We start from the raw sequence: 15,458 nt of genomic DNA, 5'->3' as shown, positions 1-15,458 counted from the left end.
TAGGCCTTTTTTTTTTTTTAACAAGACAGAATCTTGCTGTATTGCCCAGACTGGCCTTAAGTTTCCAGCTTATGTATTCATCTTGTCTTAGCTTCTTGAGTAGCTAGGGCTACATGCACATGCCACCATGCTCCATCAAAAGTCACTTCCTACCCCAAACCCCAGGGCCTGGTGCATGCTAAGCACATACCTTGCCACTGTGTACACGCCTAGCCAGAATTCATTTATTCATTCACTCATTTATTTATTTTGATGCTAGGGATTAAAACCAGAGGTGCTTAACACTGAGCCACATCTCCAGCCCTTTTTTTTTTTTTTTTTTTTTTTTTTTTTTTTTTTTTTTTTGGTGTAGATGGACACAATACTTTTTCATTTATTTATTTATTTAAAGAGAGAGAATTTTTTAATATTTATTTTTTAGTTTTGGCAGACACAACATCTTTGTTTGTATGTGGTGCTGAGGATCGAACCCAGGCCGCACGCATGCCAGGCGAGCGTGCTACTGCTTGAACCACATCCCCAGCCCATCATTTATTTATTGTTATGCAGTGCTAAGTATTGAACCCAGTGCCTCACATGTGCAAGGCAGGCACTCTACCCCTGAGCTACTTTTTTATTTTGAGATAAAGTCCTGCTGAGTTATGTAGGCTCTCCCTAAGTTGCTGAAACTGGCCTTGAAATTGCAGTCCTCTTGGAGTTTTTTGTTTATTTGTTTGGTACTAGAGATTAAACCCAACATGCTTAACCAGTGAGCCACATTTCTCAGACCTTTTCGTATTTTTATTTGGAAACAGAGTCTCACTAGTTGCGTAGAGCTTTGCTAAGTTCAAAACTTTGAACTCATGACCCTCCTGCCTCAGCCTCCCAAGCTGCTGAGATTATGGGCATGTGCCTGGCAAGATTTCTTACTTTTAATACACTCTCACTATCAACTCCTAGCTTGGACTACATTTCCTCTTCTGAACAAGGAGATGAGCTCCCTTACTTGGGCAAAGTAAGGATATCAGAGCAGCGTGGTAGGAGGCAGGACTGGAGTCAGTGCCTCCCTGGGACGCTTTCAGCCTCTCGTGTCTGCTCACTCCTAACTCTTCCCCTGCCCCCAGTGCTCGACTGCAGCCCCATCCTGTCCTCTTTCCAAGTGATCCTGCTGGAGCATATCATCATGTGCCGACTCGTCACAGGCCACAAGGCTACTGCACTACAGGAGGTAGGACTGGGGGGGGGACTACATGTGTGCACCCACACACACACATATGCACTTATGGGTTGGGAAGGCCAAGGAGCAGGTGTTAGAGTTTGAGACCTGTAAATTTTCTGAATGTGTATTAGCAGGACATCCCATTGTGTCATCTCACTGTCACTCAGCAGTTTGTACTCTTGTACACACACTTATCTGGAGAACTAATATGAAAACCCTCTCCCTGTAACTTGCATACCCAGAAAATGTTGTTCATGATGTACAGGAATTTAGGGTTCCCCATAATGATGCTCATACCCCCATCCTGCTCCAGGGTTCATAATCTGCAATGCCCACCTTCCTAAGAAGGCTCTGGGGTAAAGGTACATTACAGGCAAGACATATGTTTTAACAGACAAAGAAGGTGGGTCACAGATAAGGGTCGCCATCCACAGGGAGTCAGAACCACGTTTTGCCCTTATGGTGGGTACATCCTCTGGTACTCTGTTCCAGTCTGGAAGGCAAGATGCAATCATACCTGTTATCTTTAGGGTTATTTTCCAGTGCTGCTCAGAAGCAGGTCCCAGGTTATGGGCCTGTAACCCTAATATGCTCCCTCCTACAGATCTCCCAGGTCTGCCAACTGTGCCAGCAATCTCCCCGACTCTTCTCCAACCATGCAGCACAGCTACACACATTGCTGGTAAGTACCCTCCAGGATATTGAACAATGCCCCAGCACCATCCTGATAGGATCTTGAACATTTCCAATATAGTGCCCCATGACACCACCCCAGGCAGTATCTGGAATGTTCCTAGTGAGCTTTGTTCTGTTGAGCATCTCCCTGAGTTTATAGTTGCCCGAGGTCTGGCATGACAATAGCAAGTGCTTTACCTTTTTGCTTCTTGGTCAGGGTAGAGCCCAAATGCAGCTGGTTCATTTGAGTCACTTGTCACGGTTGCTGGGTGCAGCCATGGGAGCCCCCTGGGGACCACCCCATCATATCACCTTCTTCTTCCAGGGTTTGTACTGCGTCTCTGTCAACTGCATGGACAATGCGGAAGCACAGTTTACCACTGCCCTGCGGGTAAGGGGCCACCTCTTCCCTCCTCAGTGTGGGCAACATTTCTGTATAAGAAGTTGGGAGTAGTCTGTTTCAGTCAACTTTTTTGCTGCTGCAACTGAAAGACCCAACCTTCACAACTATAGAAGAGGAAAGGTTTATTTGGGGGCTCACAGTTTCAGAGATCTGAGTCCATGGACAGCTGACTCCATTCCTTGGAGCTCAAGGTGAGGCAGGACATAATGGTGGAAGAGTGTGGCAGAGAGAAGCAGCTTACATGGTGATCAGGAAACAGAGAAGCTCCACTCTCCAGATACAAATATATACCCCCAAAGCCATGCCCCCAAGTCCCACTTCCTCTGGCCACACCCTACCACTTCAGTTACCACTCAGTTAATCCCTTTCAGGGGGTTAATTCACCCATTGGTTAAGGCTCTCATAACCCAATCATTTCTTCTCTGAACCTTATTTTTTTATTTTTTTAATATTTATTTATTTTTTTTTTAAAAAGAGAGAGAGAGAGAGAATTTTTTTTTTTTTAATATTTATTTTTTAGTTCTCGGCGGACACAACATCTTTGTTGGTATGTGGTGCTGAGGATCGAACCCGGGCCGCACGCATGCCAGGCGAGCGCGCTACCGCTTGAGCCACATCCCCAGCCCTTTAATATTTATTTCTTAATTGTACACAATACCTTTATTTTGTTTATTTATTTTTATGTGGTGCTGAGGATTGAACCCAGCTCCCATCGCACATGCTAGGCGAGCGCTCTTCTACTGAGCCACAACCCCAGCCCTTCTGAACCTTCTTGAATTGTCTTGCATGTTTCAGAAAACTCTGGACCTCCTCAGTCTGCCAGAATCTTGTAGGCAGGATATGTGCTACTGGGTTCCCTCTTGCCTAGAGGCACTTGCCCAGCCCCACTGGGAGGCAGGGTCTGGGCACTGTTTGGGCTGTTTAGATTGGTTCCCAAGAAGAGCTAGGGACCACCCCTAGCCATCAGTACCATCTCTGGTCTCTGACACAACTTCCCTCATCTTCCAGCCTTTTGGGGCCAGTAGCTCCCCCAGTGGAGAGCAGTCTCCCCAAGACCAGCTTGTGCCTGTCAGCATGCACTGCCTACAACCCAGAGGTCACTAGCCATTGTGTAGATGGAGAGGCCACCTGAGTCTCAGTCCCGAGAGACAAACAGAAGATGTACCAAAATGTAACATGTACTGAAAAAAGTATCAGGGTGGTTTTTTTCTCTCTCTCTCTCTCCTTTTTTTTTTTTTTTTTTTTTTTTTTTGTAAATGTCCCATAAAGTTAGTAAGGGATTTATAATGAAAAGAGTTAATGACTGTGCTATTCTTGGATATAGGAGGTCAGTGTCTAAAATTGTGGGGGTGGGGGATGAAGTTTCCAAAATAGCCATGGTGCTTTCCAAAAGCTATGGAACTTTTGGGTGGCTGTGACCCCAAGTGGACCCCCGTATGACATAACAGCATATGACCTGGCTCCTTAATGTTCCTATCTCCTATTCCAGCTCACCAACCACCAGGAGCTGTGGGCCTTCATAGTGACCAACCTGGCGAGTGTGTATATACGGGAAGGAAATAGACACCAAGAGGTAGTAGGTGACATGCTTCATGTTTGGTATCCTTTCTCTCAGTTCTCTTATTTGGGGTCTTATTTCTCTTATTTGGTTTCAGTAAACCCCAGGGTATTTACCTTTTGGCAGGGGATAGCTCCCATCCTGAGAGGCACACAGGCTGGACTAGTGGCTGTGGTTGGGGGAGGTCAGGTTTGGGACAAAAGCATTCCCAGAGATATGTAACACTTCTCACTGTTGAAAATGAACTATGCTTTATTAAATTCCATATAAAAAATCCAATGTCTCATAGTCTAAGCTGTCTGCTTTAGAATTTCAGACAGGCCTTAGGGCCCTGTCCTCAGCAGTTATATCTAGGGCAGTCATGTGTGCTTTGCCTATAGGGTGTCTCCATGCCCCAGCCTCAGCTGATCGAATCCCGAAGAGTCCGGTCATTCATTAGCTATTGAGTTGGGTGGAGGTGCCCAGGGCTATCCTCATAGGCCTAGTACCCTCACATGGTCTTCCCAGACATTATTTACATGAGTTAGATTCCTCCCACCATCCCCCCCTTAACCCTACAATACACCCCACGCCTCTTATCCTTAAATCTTATATAGTCATTCCTAGGGTCCTCCTTCAAAGTGTCCCAGATTCTCTTCACTCCCACAGCCTTCGTTCTAGTTAAGGCTTGTCTGCAAAAAGAGCTGACCTCCCAGATTCTGGGTCGTTTATCAGGCTACAGGGAGCAGAAAGCCCAGCCCCAGCCATAGTAGCAGTCAGGAAGCAGCTAATAGGGTTGTCTGAGGGCCAGACGAGGGGTTGGAATATGACATAGAAGCCCCTGCTTGCCTGTTTTCTGCCCTACCTAGCTTCTAACTAATGTTTTCTGTCCATAGCTGTACAGTTTATTGGAGAGGATAAATCCAGACCACAGCTTTCCTGTCAGGTGAGCAGTTGCAGGTGCCCCTTCCCAGGTTGTTTTAGGCCCTCTGCTCTTTGGGTAATGTGAGTTCTCTGGGACCCTAGACTGTCTCATTCATTCTGGCACCTCTATGCACCCCATCCTTCTAGACCGTCTGTATTGGAGGGCTCTTGGAGATCCCACACAAACATACTCCCTTTGAATAATCAGTTCTTTCACAAAAACCACCTGTAGGTGACACTGTGTTCTCCCCACAGCTCACATTGCCTCCGAGCAGCGGCTTTCTATGTGCGTGGGCTCTTCTCCTTCTTCCAGGGTCGCTACAATGAGGCCAAGTGAGTACAGAGAAGAGGTTGGTGGATGGACTGTATCCTCAGTTTATTCCTCTCCATCCCACAGCCTTGACCCAGGCCCCTACTAGACCCAGTGCCCTCTTTAGGCTGCCATTGCCTCTTCTCTAAAAGATGTCCCTACAGGGTGTCAATATCCATGTTCCCCTTGTGTAGACGATTTCTGCGAGAAACTCTGAAGATGTCCAATGCAGAGGACCTGAACCGACTCACAGCCTGCTCCCTTGTGCTCCTGGGCCACATCTTCTATGTGCTGGGGAACCACAGGGTGAGTTCCTGGCCTGGACCGAGGATTGGGGCTTGGACAGAATGGGGAAGCACCATCATATAGCACAATGTTTCCAATCCTATGACTTGGATGAGCACATTTTGTTAGACTGCATTGTACTGGCACCACTCTTAAAGCTATGAGGAGCTGAGTACTAGACCTGTGAGGCTGCCCTGAGCTGTCACGGGTAGTAGCAGTTTTCCTCTCCTATTTGTTGATGCCTAAGGGATGGACAGGCCTATTGCCAAAGAGATGCCTTCTCTCAACCAGACTTCTGTGGATTCTGTCTACCCAGCACACACTGTCCCTTGGGGCACAGTGAATACCTGGGATGTACCTGCCCCAAGCCAGCAGTCTTTGATGAGACTCCTGTATCTGAATGTTGCATATTGTCACCCATGTGACCTCTTAGGACTTTTAATTTTTATTAAAGATATTTTCCCATTCTATAAAGTATGCTTGCCGGATATGGTGGCACATGCCTGTAATCCCAGCAATGCAAGAGGCCAAGACAGGAGGATCACAAGTTCAAGGACAGTCTCAGCAACTTAGTGAGGCCTTAAGTAACTTAGGGACACCCTGTCTCAGAAAGTAAAAGAGCTGGGGAAATAGTGCCACGAGCACCCCCTTGGTTCATTCCCTGGTACCAAAAAAGAAGAAAAAGAAAATATGTTCATTGTAAAAAGCTGAGAGAACTAGGAGTGTAGGTCAGTGGTAGGGCATTTGCCTCATGTGTGAATCCCTGGGTTCAATCTCCCATAACACACCAAAAAAATTAATTAATGAATGAAAAGCCTGAGAGGCAGAGGGGATAAAATTTGTCATCCACATCCAGCCATTTCCACTGCCTACCTCCTTCCCCCTCACAAGTTGGTTTGTTGGGGTTTCTGTTTATTTGTTTATTTTTGGTACCAGGAATTGAACCCAGGAATGCTTAACCACTGAACCACATCCCTAACCCTTTTTTTATATTGAGACCTTGTCTCTCTAAGTAGCTTAGGGTCTTGCTAAATTGCTAAGGCAGGATTTGAACTTGTGATCCTACTGCCTCAGCCTCCCAGGTTGCTGGGATTACAGGCGTGCACCACCACAACCATCCCCTTTTTTTGTTTGTTAGGCTTTTTTGCAATTTTTTTTTTATCTCACCTGTCTTCATACCTATCAGAAGCTTTTTTTTTTAAATGCTTTTTTAGATGTTGATGGATCTTTATTTTATTCATTTATTTATATGTGGTGCTGAGAATCGAACTCAGTGCCTCACACATGCTAGGCAAGTGCTCTGCCACTGAGCCACAACACCAGCCTTTTTTTTTTTTTTTTTTTGATGGTACTGAGGATGGAACCTAGGGCTCTACCACATCCACTAAATAAGCACTGTATCACTGAGCTATGTCCCCAGCCCTTTTTATATTTTATTTTGAGACAAGGTTTTGCTAAAGTTGTCCAGGTGGGCCTTCAACTTGTGATTCTCCTCCCTCAGCCTGAATTGCTAGGATTACAGAGATGCATCTCCATACCCAGCTCACAGTGGGTATTCTTAAGGAGTTTGGTGCATCCCCCTCCCTAAAGCAATGAGGCAAGCCTTTGCCGAGGCCAGTGGGCCCTGCAACTTAGGTCTTAATGATCCCATGGCCTCAACACTAGGGATGTTGCCACCCTGAAGGAGAACAAGCTATGGGTTTGTTCTTGTGAGTGTAGCTGCACTCCTAGAATGTTCTTTCCACCTGCCCCATAGCCTCTGAGTATAGTGAGGGTCGCATGTCCCCATTGAGCAGCATAAGTGATCTTGGTGTGTCTTGAAGTGTTCAACTGGGGCCCTGCTGAGTGTTGGCATCCCACCTCAGGTCTCAGGACAGTGGCTGTGATTATCCCACATAGCAGATGGAGAGATTCCGTTCACATAGCCCCAAACTACAGACTCAGGATTAGAACCCAGAGAGCATTGTTTCAGAAGCCACTTGAACTGGGCAGTGTGGAGAAAGCAGCTCTTTAGCTGCAATTCTGACTGTGTCAAGTGACACAAAGTATCTGACAATTTACTGGGGAACCCACACACTGACCCCTATATGCCTGGGCCCATGTGGGGTAATATAGAGCCTCCAGGGTCCTCAGACCTAGGTCCTGGCCTGGAATTCACAGCCAGACACAGCAAAGCCAGCTCTATGAGGTCAGGGCTGTGGGTACCCATGGAGGCATCAGCCTTAAGGACCTGAGTAGAAGAAGTGCAGGATAAGAATGGTCGGGGGGGGGGGGTAAATGAACCCAACTAGAAACCAGGTTGTTTTGTTTGTTTGTTTTTGTTGTTGGTTGTTTTTTTTGTTTGTTTGGTTGTTTTTTTTTTTTTTTTTTTTTTTTTTTTGAGAGAGAGAAAGAGAATTTTAATATTTATTTTTTAGTTTTCAGCAGACACAACATCTTTGTTTGTATGTGGTGCTGAGGATCAAACCCAGGCCACACGCATGTCAGGCAAGCTCACTACCACTTGAGCCACATCCCCAGCTCCAAAAAAGACTGATTTCTATAAGGCCACCCCAAGCCAGCATCAGGAGCCTTGCCCAGGAGAGCTGAGGGAGGCCTGTTCTTTCTGTCAGCGGTCAGAGGACCCAAGTGTCCACAGACAGCCCAGCCTGGCTATCATCCACTCACCAGTACCTCAGGCCTAGGGGAGAGCAGTTTTTTTGCCATAATTGTTGAGTTTGCAAGAGAGTTTAGCTAAATTTTTCTTTTTAATTATAGATGGACATAGTACCTTTATTTTATTTATTTATTTTTATGTGGTGCTGAGGATCGAACCCAGTGCTTCACACATGCTAGGCAAGCGCGATTACCACTGAGCTATAACCCCAGCCCCTTAGCTAAATTTTAAAACCTTTCAGGCTTACCTGGAATTCATGTTCAAGGTGTACTCTGTGACAGTGTGGAGTTGATAGGCTTTTTTATCTTAAGATAGAATATCCCTACATAAGCTGGGTATGGTGGCACATGCCTGTAATCCCAGCAACTGGGCAGGAGGATCATAAGTTTGAGACCAGCCTCAGCAGTTTAGCAAGGCCCTAGTAATTTAGTGAAACCCTGTCTCAAAGTTTTTTTTTAAAAAGGGGGGGAGTGGGGCTGGAGATGTGGTTTAGTGGTTAAGTGCCTCTGGGTTTAATCCCTGGTCTTCCAAAAAAAGAATATCCCAGCCCAAGTATCATCATATGAAAGCTGGGTCTTGGGGATTGAGATTTTTGTGTTTTTTTTTTCTTTTTTTTTTTTTATTTGTTGTTTTTAGATGTACATGACGTTAGAGTATATTTTGACATATCATACATACATGGAAAATAATTTTCCATTCTTGCTGTCTTACATGATGTGGAGTTTCGCTGGTTGTGTATTCATATATGACCATAGAACAGTTATGTCTGATTCATTCTACTGCCTTTCCTATTCCTGTCTCCTCTGCCTTCCCTTCATTCCCCTTTGTCTAATCCACTGATACTTTTCCCTCCTCTCCTTATTGTGTGTTAGCATCTGCATATGGGATTGGGTTTGATGCTTTGTATGTCTTGGTATATAACACATATTCCATGGGCTGTTGGTAGCTATTGCACAGAGAGTTCTCCCAGCCTCATCCTGAGACCATCAGCACTCAATCCTTAGCCAGACACCACGTAGGCTATATAGTACAAGCCCATCCAGTAGTTCTAGGCCCTCATCATGGGGACAGGGACATGGCCCCTGATGGACTTCACAGGGCTCTTCCAGACTCATCATGGAGATATTGGGGCTCCTAAGTAGGGTCAACACCAGGCTATTACATAAAGAATTTTGAGTCAGAAGTCTCACACATCCTGGCACCGACAGAGCCCCACATGTCTGCAGCAGCCTCTCTAAAACCCAGACTCCTGTGTCAAAGACAAACTTCCTGCTTGCCAACCGTTAGTGCTACTGGTGCAGCCCCTTGGGCAGGCTGCTGGCTGTCCTTCTAGGTTCAGGGATGCCTGAATGAGTCTCCCTTTCAAATCAGTTCTTACTGTGGGTTCAGAGCTGACTGGCCTCAGTATCTTTCTCCATTGGAAAGAAAGGCACACAGAGTGGCCTACTGTTGACTGTGCATGTATGAGGAAATGCATACACAACCAGGAACAAAGGCAGTGTTATTTCTAAAATAGACAAGGAGTACTTCAGAGAAGGTCATTTTAGCTGGGCTCAGAGGTTAGAATAGGAGTTTGCCAGGCAGCAGCAAGAGCACAAACAGAGCAGGGTTTGGTAGGTGGGGCCCAGCTGTACCTGCCACCAGCCCCTCAGTCCCCCCTCAGCTGCTCTTCATTAACAGGAGAGTAATAACATGGTGGTGCCCGCCATGCAGCTGGCCAGCAAGATCCCGGACATGTCGGTGCAGCTGTGGTCATCGGCCCTGCTGAGAGGTGAGTACAGAAGCCACTCCTCCTCCTCAGCTCTGGCCTGGCCCTCCCTAGACCATCAGCACTCACAGCTGATGAAGCCCTACTCATCTGCTCAGACCATGGCCCCATATCTAATATGAGTAGGGCACGCTTCTCCAGGGGACCCTGTTTGAGGGCAGTGTACCTGGGACAGTTTAAGGCATCAGCTAAATGCAGGGTCTTGGTTGGTCTCCTCAGGACCTATGAGGATGGAACATGATCTCTGGTTGACTGATCAGGGATATGACCCGTGGCCCTCTTGGCCTTGGTTCTTTCCCTCTGAATGCAAACATTTGTCATCCCTGTCAGGAGGACCAGTCCTGGGTGCAGAGCAGGTATCAGTCAGTGTGACTGCAGCACCTTACTGATATATAGAGGAAACAGATTTTGAGACTCACCAAGGGTCCTGGGGGGAGGCTCAGGGCAGGTATTGGGTCGTGTTTGAGCTTGCTGGGCCACAGGTTGGGCATTGGGTGTCCTCTAGCAGGCTTTTACGTGCCCAAGGACTGGCAAATAACTGGCCATCCAGCCTTCACCACCTGTCCAGCCCTGTCTACCCCATGAGTGAGGGTGGCACATGGGCTTTGATATCCCTGAATAGTTTTAGGATCTCAGATGACATGTGTCCCACCCTCAGACCTGAACAAAGCCTGCGGGAATGCCATGGATGCCCACGAAGCTGCCCAGATGCATCAGAACTTCTCACAGCAGCTGCTCCAAGACCACATCGAGGCCTGCAGCCTCCCTGAGCACAACCTCATCACGGTGCGGACACAAGGGAGGGCTGAAGGTGGAGGGCCCCTCGGGCAGGCTCACCCACCTGGGGGAGGAAAGGGCGTTTGTGGCTGTTTTTCTTTTCATTGTCATAAGCTCTAACTCAGTCAGGAGATGCCTCTGATGAGGGAGACTGCCATGGGCACCCGCTCCCCAGGGAGTGATGCAGGGAGCCCACAGACTCGGGTGTGGAGGACAGGGGTCCTGGCTAGGTGATCAGCTCTAGGGAACTGCGTTCCAGGCTCTCCCTAGGAAGATTCTGTGGCACCTCACCCACCTGTGTCCTCTCCTTCCTACAGTGGACAGATGGCCCACCCCCCGTGCAGTTCCAAGCTCAGAATGGACCCAACACCAGCCTGGCCAGCCTCCTGTGAGGCCCCTGGAGGGGACTTCCCAGCTCCTAGGGCCTCTGTGGGGCCCTGTGTCCCCGACTTCCACCCAGATGGCAGTTGAGCTCTCCTGGAGGCACGCTCACTTGGGTTTCCCAGGTTTCTTCCCCAACTGTCTCTAAGAGCTTCCTAGTCCTGGGGAGTGTGTGGGCCAGTTCCTGCCCTCCTAAAAGGGACAGCTGGCCAGCCCTGCCTTGTGCCAGGAGCCCCTGGTGCTAAGGCTCACAGGTGGGATGTTGGAACTGACTTTCTAGAGCCATCCTTAAAAGTGGACTTCAACTACCAGGCCTGCTTCCACATCTGAGTCACACATCTGTGGAGAGTGTCTGGTTGGGGAATGGGGCCCAGACCCCAGCCAGCTCCTGATCCCATGTGCCAGGATGGGCAGTACCTCGGGGTCATCGCCTTGATGCTGGGCAGGGGCTGAAGTGTGTCGTCTTCTCTCAAAGCACCTTCCAGAGCCCAGAGGCAAGACACCAGTTTCTGGCCCTATTTCAGAGGGAAGAAGCAATGGCCCACATATGGGACAAAGCACAAATCCCAGTGCTTCTCCCAGCTTGCCTTTCTCTCCGGCATCTATTGCTCTGACAGCCGGGGCCTATAGTCAGGGGCCCTCAGGGACCTGAGAACTCAGCTTCCAATCATCTGCACCTTGACTGGAGTCACCTCCACACCTTGTGGTGTGTGCTCGTGTGTGTGTGTGTGTGTGTGTGTGTGTGTGTGTGTGTGTGTGTACACGTGTGAGAGAAAGAGAGATTCTCAAAGCTGAGACCCCTGCATTTCCCCTGTTGTGTTGCTGTGGAGAAGCAGTAAGCAGGGGAGAGGGGCGCTTGCCCAGATTTGAGACCACCTCTTGAGCCCAATTCAGGTGTGGGGCAGAAGCTCCCCCTCACACGGGTCAGAGAGGTCTTCTTCCTGGCAGCTCTGTGGCCTTTTCTGCAGAGGAATTTGTGGGCAGCGGCTCAGCCTCGTAACCCCACCCTCATCCCCACTGGGCCCTGGGGGATGGCACTGAAGCCTCTTCCTGAGCCAAACCCAGACAGCAGTGCTTGGGTTTATGCTCTTTTCTTTGATAATCAGGAAGGTGCCCCAGAGTTTGGTGGCACTGGGAATGGTGGTAGCAGGCACAAAGATAACTGCCCCCCTCCGGCTTTCAGCACCTGGGAGCATCTTCCTGCCATGGGATGGTGGGCTTCCAGGTCTCATCACCCTTGCTTCATGAAGACTGCTTACAGCATTGGTATCTGGCTGAAGGGACATTAGATTATTCAGGGCTCCGAGGCCTTGGCGTGCCTTGGCTACAGGCAGGTCATCAATAGCCCCCTCACTTGCTGGGCCACCACCCACAGCCAGGCTGCTCTCTAGGTCAGAGGCAAAGCTGATCAGAGCGACAGGGCTGGTGGGGGGTGTCTTGAGAGGACCTTCCATCCCTGAGTTACCAGAAGGAGCCTTGTGCCTCCCAGTGATGCCAGTAGAAGAAGGTATGGCACTGGCCAACAAGATGTCCCTGTCTTGTCTTCCTCCCAAGCTGTGGCCTCTGTTAAGCTCTACCATGATGGATCCCCCTATAGGTGACCCTCAGGTCCTCCCCTGAGATGGAAATGGAACTCTCCCATCTCCATGACCTACTCCTGCTGCCTTGGACCCCACACTGTCCCCCTCTTCAGACCTGCATTCACTGTAATCAACGTTGTACATCATGTTTGTCTCTGCCTATTTATTTAAGTCTGTTTTGCTTCTAGGGCATTTTGTATGTAGAGCAGTTGAAATGAGAACCTCAAAACTTAACATCTGGCCTGATGTTAAAATGCTTTTAGTGACTATCCTGTTATGTATGTATATGTAAAGTTAAGGATAAGGTCTTAAGTTTACAATTAAAAACTTCTGTAATCGATATTTGATGTTCACTCAAGCGTTATGGAAGCCAAATTGTGTGTGTGAGTGTGTGTGTGTGTGTGTGCGCGCGCGCGCGTGCTTGGGTGTGTGGGCATGCACACATGCAGCACAAGTATGTGCAAATTTAGAACCTCACCTTCACAGCAGCACCTTTCTGTCACATACAGCTTTTGATAAGTACCTTCCTATGAGTCAAAAGTCAGTTTCTATTTTAGTCATAAGAATGGAAGGCAGCTGGGCACGGTGACACATGCCTGTAATCCCAGGGACTCAAAGGGGCTGAGGTGGGAGGATTGCAAGTTTGAGGCCAGCCTCAGCAGTTAACAAGACCTGTCTCAAAAAAAAAGGCTGGGGATATAGTATAGTGGTAGAGCACGTTTGGGTTCAACCTGCAATAACCCTCAAGGAGATATGGCCTTCAGTGTCCTATGGCTGAGTATTCAGAAAGAAATGGAAACTCCAGATGGGGCAAAGGGCTAGCAGAAAGATTCTGTTAGCAGGTAGCCTGCTGAAAGCTGGTTAGATCATGTCACCGCCCACCCTGCAGGTTGGTGGGCAGGAAGGGAAACCCATGTGTTCCCTCACAGACAACAGCTGTCACCTGCTGGTAAGGTGAGGGTCTTCTTGGGACCTGCACTCAACCCTGCTTATTGAGAACACAGGCAGGGAAGTCAGAAATGCTGTCCAGTGTGATGGGTAAATTTGTTGGTTATGTCTTCTCTTTTGCTAAGGTTTTGTAATAACTATGTTGGGCATAATGTCTGAATGGGTTTGTAATCTTAAGGTTTTAGCAGCCCATAACTTCAGCTGGTGCTTTTAATCAGGAATTTAAAAATTGTAAATACAAACATTGTTTAAAAGAAATAACCACAGAACATAGCTTCCTGTAGATTTCTTTTCCTGTATATTCAAAGTAAAATAATTTACAGGCTGTCACTTGTCGTGTCTTTGTTCTATCAGCCCCTTCTGGTGCTATCCCAGAGATGGGCTATTGCCCTTACTCCATGGCCAACTGGGCCCCTATGTGTTAGGGATTGCAGGGTCTTAAGCTAAAGGTGCAGGAATGCAGAATCAAACCCAAAAAATTTCTTTTTTTTTTTTCTTTTTTTTTATTAATATTTTTTACGCCTTTATTTTATTTGTTTATTTTTATGTGGTGCTGAGGATCGAACCCAGGGCCTCACACATGCTAAGCGAGTGCTCTACCACTGAGCCACAACCCCTCTCCTCAAACCCAATTCTTGATGGGAGCTTGGGTCTTTGTTCCCCTTTATTGATGATGTTCCTCTGGTCCAGACCCACCTAGAAGGGAGGGAACACCTGCTACACTAGCACACAAGGCCCGTTTCCCTCCCTCTTACCTTTGCCTTGCTGTTCCCTGCTCTGCATAGACAGACTTTCTCATACTCTGCTGTCCATTCTTAGACGTGTGCCTGTGGTGGTTTTTTCTGTCTATGGAGGTGAAATTCACATAATGTGAACTTAACCAGTTTTGTTACAGTCCTTTATTTGTTTTGCAGTACTGAGGATATAACCCAGGTGCACTTCACCCCTCAGTTACATCCTTAGCCCTTTTTATTTTTTTATTACAAGTCAGGGTTTTGTTAAATTGCCCAGGTTGGCCATGAACCTGTGATCCTCCTGCCTCAGCCTCCTGAGTTGCTCAGATTACAGGCATGTGCCACTACAATTGTTTTTTGTTTGTTTGGGGTTTTGTGTTTTGGGGACCCTGGGGATTGAACCTAAGGGTGCTTAATCACTGAGCGACATCCATAGCGCTTTTTATTTTTAATTTCGAGGTAGGGTCTCCCTAATTTGTTAAGGCTGAACTTAAACCTATTATTGTAATGCCTAAGCCTCCTGACCACTAGGATCACAGGTGTGTGCCACCATGCCCAGCTACATTCGTCTTTTGATGGACGCTTGAGTTGTTCCCCACTTGTGGTGACTGTGAATAGTGCTGCTACAAACGTGTCCATACCTGGTTTTATTCGAATGTGTGGGGGGGTTAAATTTTTAGTACCAGAGATTGAACCCCAGGGGCACTTAATCACTGAGCCACATCCCCAACCCTTTTTATTATTATTTTATTTGGAGGCAGGGTTTCACTAAGTTGCTGAGGCTGGCTTTGAACTTGCAATCCTCCTGCCTCAGCCTCCGCAGTTTTCCCATTTCTTTCATTTGTGGGGGGCTTTTTGTGTGTGTGTGTGTTTTGTTTTGTTTTGTTTTTGTTTTGCTTTATGAATGCTAGCCAGACACGATTGGCCACACCCCAGCCAACCCATGTTTTTAATGTGCACAAACGGAGTCAAGAGCACACTTTCACACCCATACAGTGATATGCAATGTAGTGGCTCAGCCTCTGATCTCAGCTACGTAGGAGGCAGAGGCAGGAAGATCTCAAGTTCAGCTTCAGCAACTTAGTGAAACCATGTCTTGAAATTTTTTTTTTAACTTTTTTTTTTTTTTTGTAGTTGTAGGTGGACAGAATGCCTTTATTTTATTTGTTTATTTTACGTGGTGCTGAGGATTGAACCCAGTGCCTCATGCATGCTAGGCAAGCACTCTACCACTGAGCCAAGCCCCAGCCCCGCATGTCTTGAAATTTAAAAAATAAAAAAA

General features: G+C 47.5%; 1 protein-coding gene across 4 annotated transcripts in view; it reads left to right on the top strand.

The window, feature by feature from the left end:
- Nucleotides 1–13,019, top strand: part of Mau2 (MAU2 sister chromatid cohesion factor) — a 34,667-nt gene extending 21,648 nt beyond the window's left edge. The window contains exons 10-19 of one of the 4 annotated variants that reach the window (XM_026389859.2): nucleotides 1,104–1,207; nucleotides 1,803–1,880; nucleotides 2,199–2,264; nucleotides 3,766–3,849; nucleotides 4,710–4,759; nucleotides 4,993–5,070; nucleotides 5,242–5,353; nucleotides 9,669–9,759; nucleotides 10,415–10,542; nucleotides 10,851–13,019. In XM_026389859.2, coding sequence (XP_026245644.1) covers nucleotides 1,104–1,207; nucleotides 1,803–1,880; nucleotides 2,199–2,264; nucleotides 3,766–3,849; nucleotides 4,710–4,759; nucleotides 4,993–5,070; nucleotides 5,242–5,353; nucleotides 9,669–9,759; nucleotides 10,415–10,542; nucleotides 10,851–10,925 — 866 coding nt within the window. In that variant the 3' untranslated portion in view covers nucleotides 10,926–13,019. Of the gene's footprint in view, nucleotides 1–1,103; nucleotides 1,208–1,802; nucleotides 1,881–2,198; nucleotides 2,265–3,765; nucleotides 3,853–4,709; nucleotides 4,760–4,992; nucleotides 5,071–5,241; nucleotides 5,354–9,668; nucleotides 9,760–10,414; nucleotides 10,543–10,850 lie in introns of all 4 variants that reach the window. The other 3 variants (XM_026389860.2, XM_077796317.1, XM_026389858.2) reach the window with 3 other exon arrangements.
- Nucleotides 13,020–15,458: the final 2,439 nt, after the last annotated feature.

This window comes from Urocitellus parryii, chromosome 3, assembly GCF_045843805.1.
Source record: "Urocitellus parryii isolate mUroPar1 chromosome 3, mUroPar1.hap1, whole genome shotgun sequence".
Taxonomy (NCBI): Eukaryota; Metazoa; Chordata; class Mammalia; order Rodentia; family Sciuridae; genus Urocitellus; species Urocitellus parryii.
The sequence above is the reverse complement of the archived record's forward strand: the minus strand, read 5'-3'. Positions and strand labels throughout refer to the sequence as shown.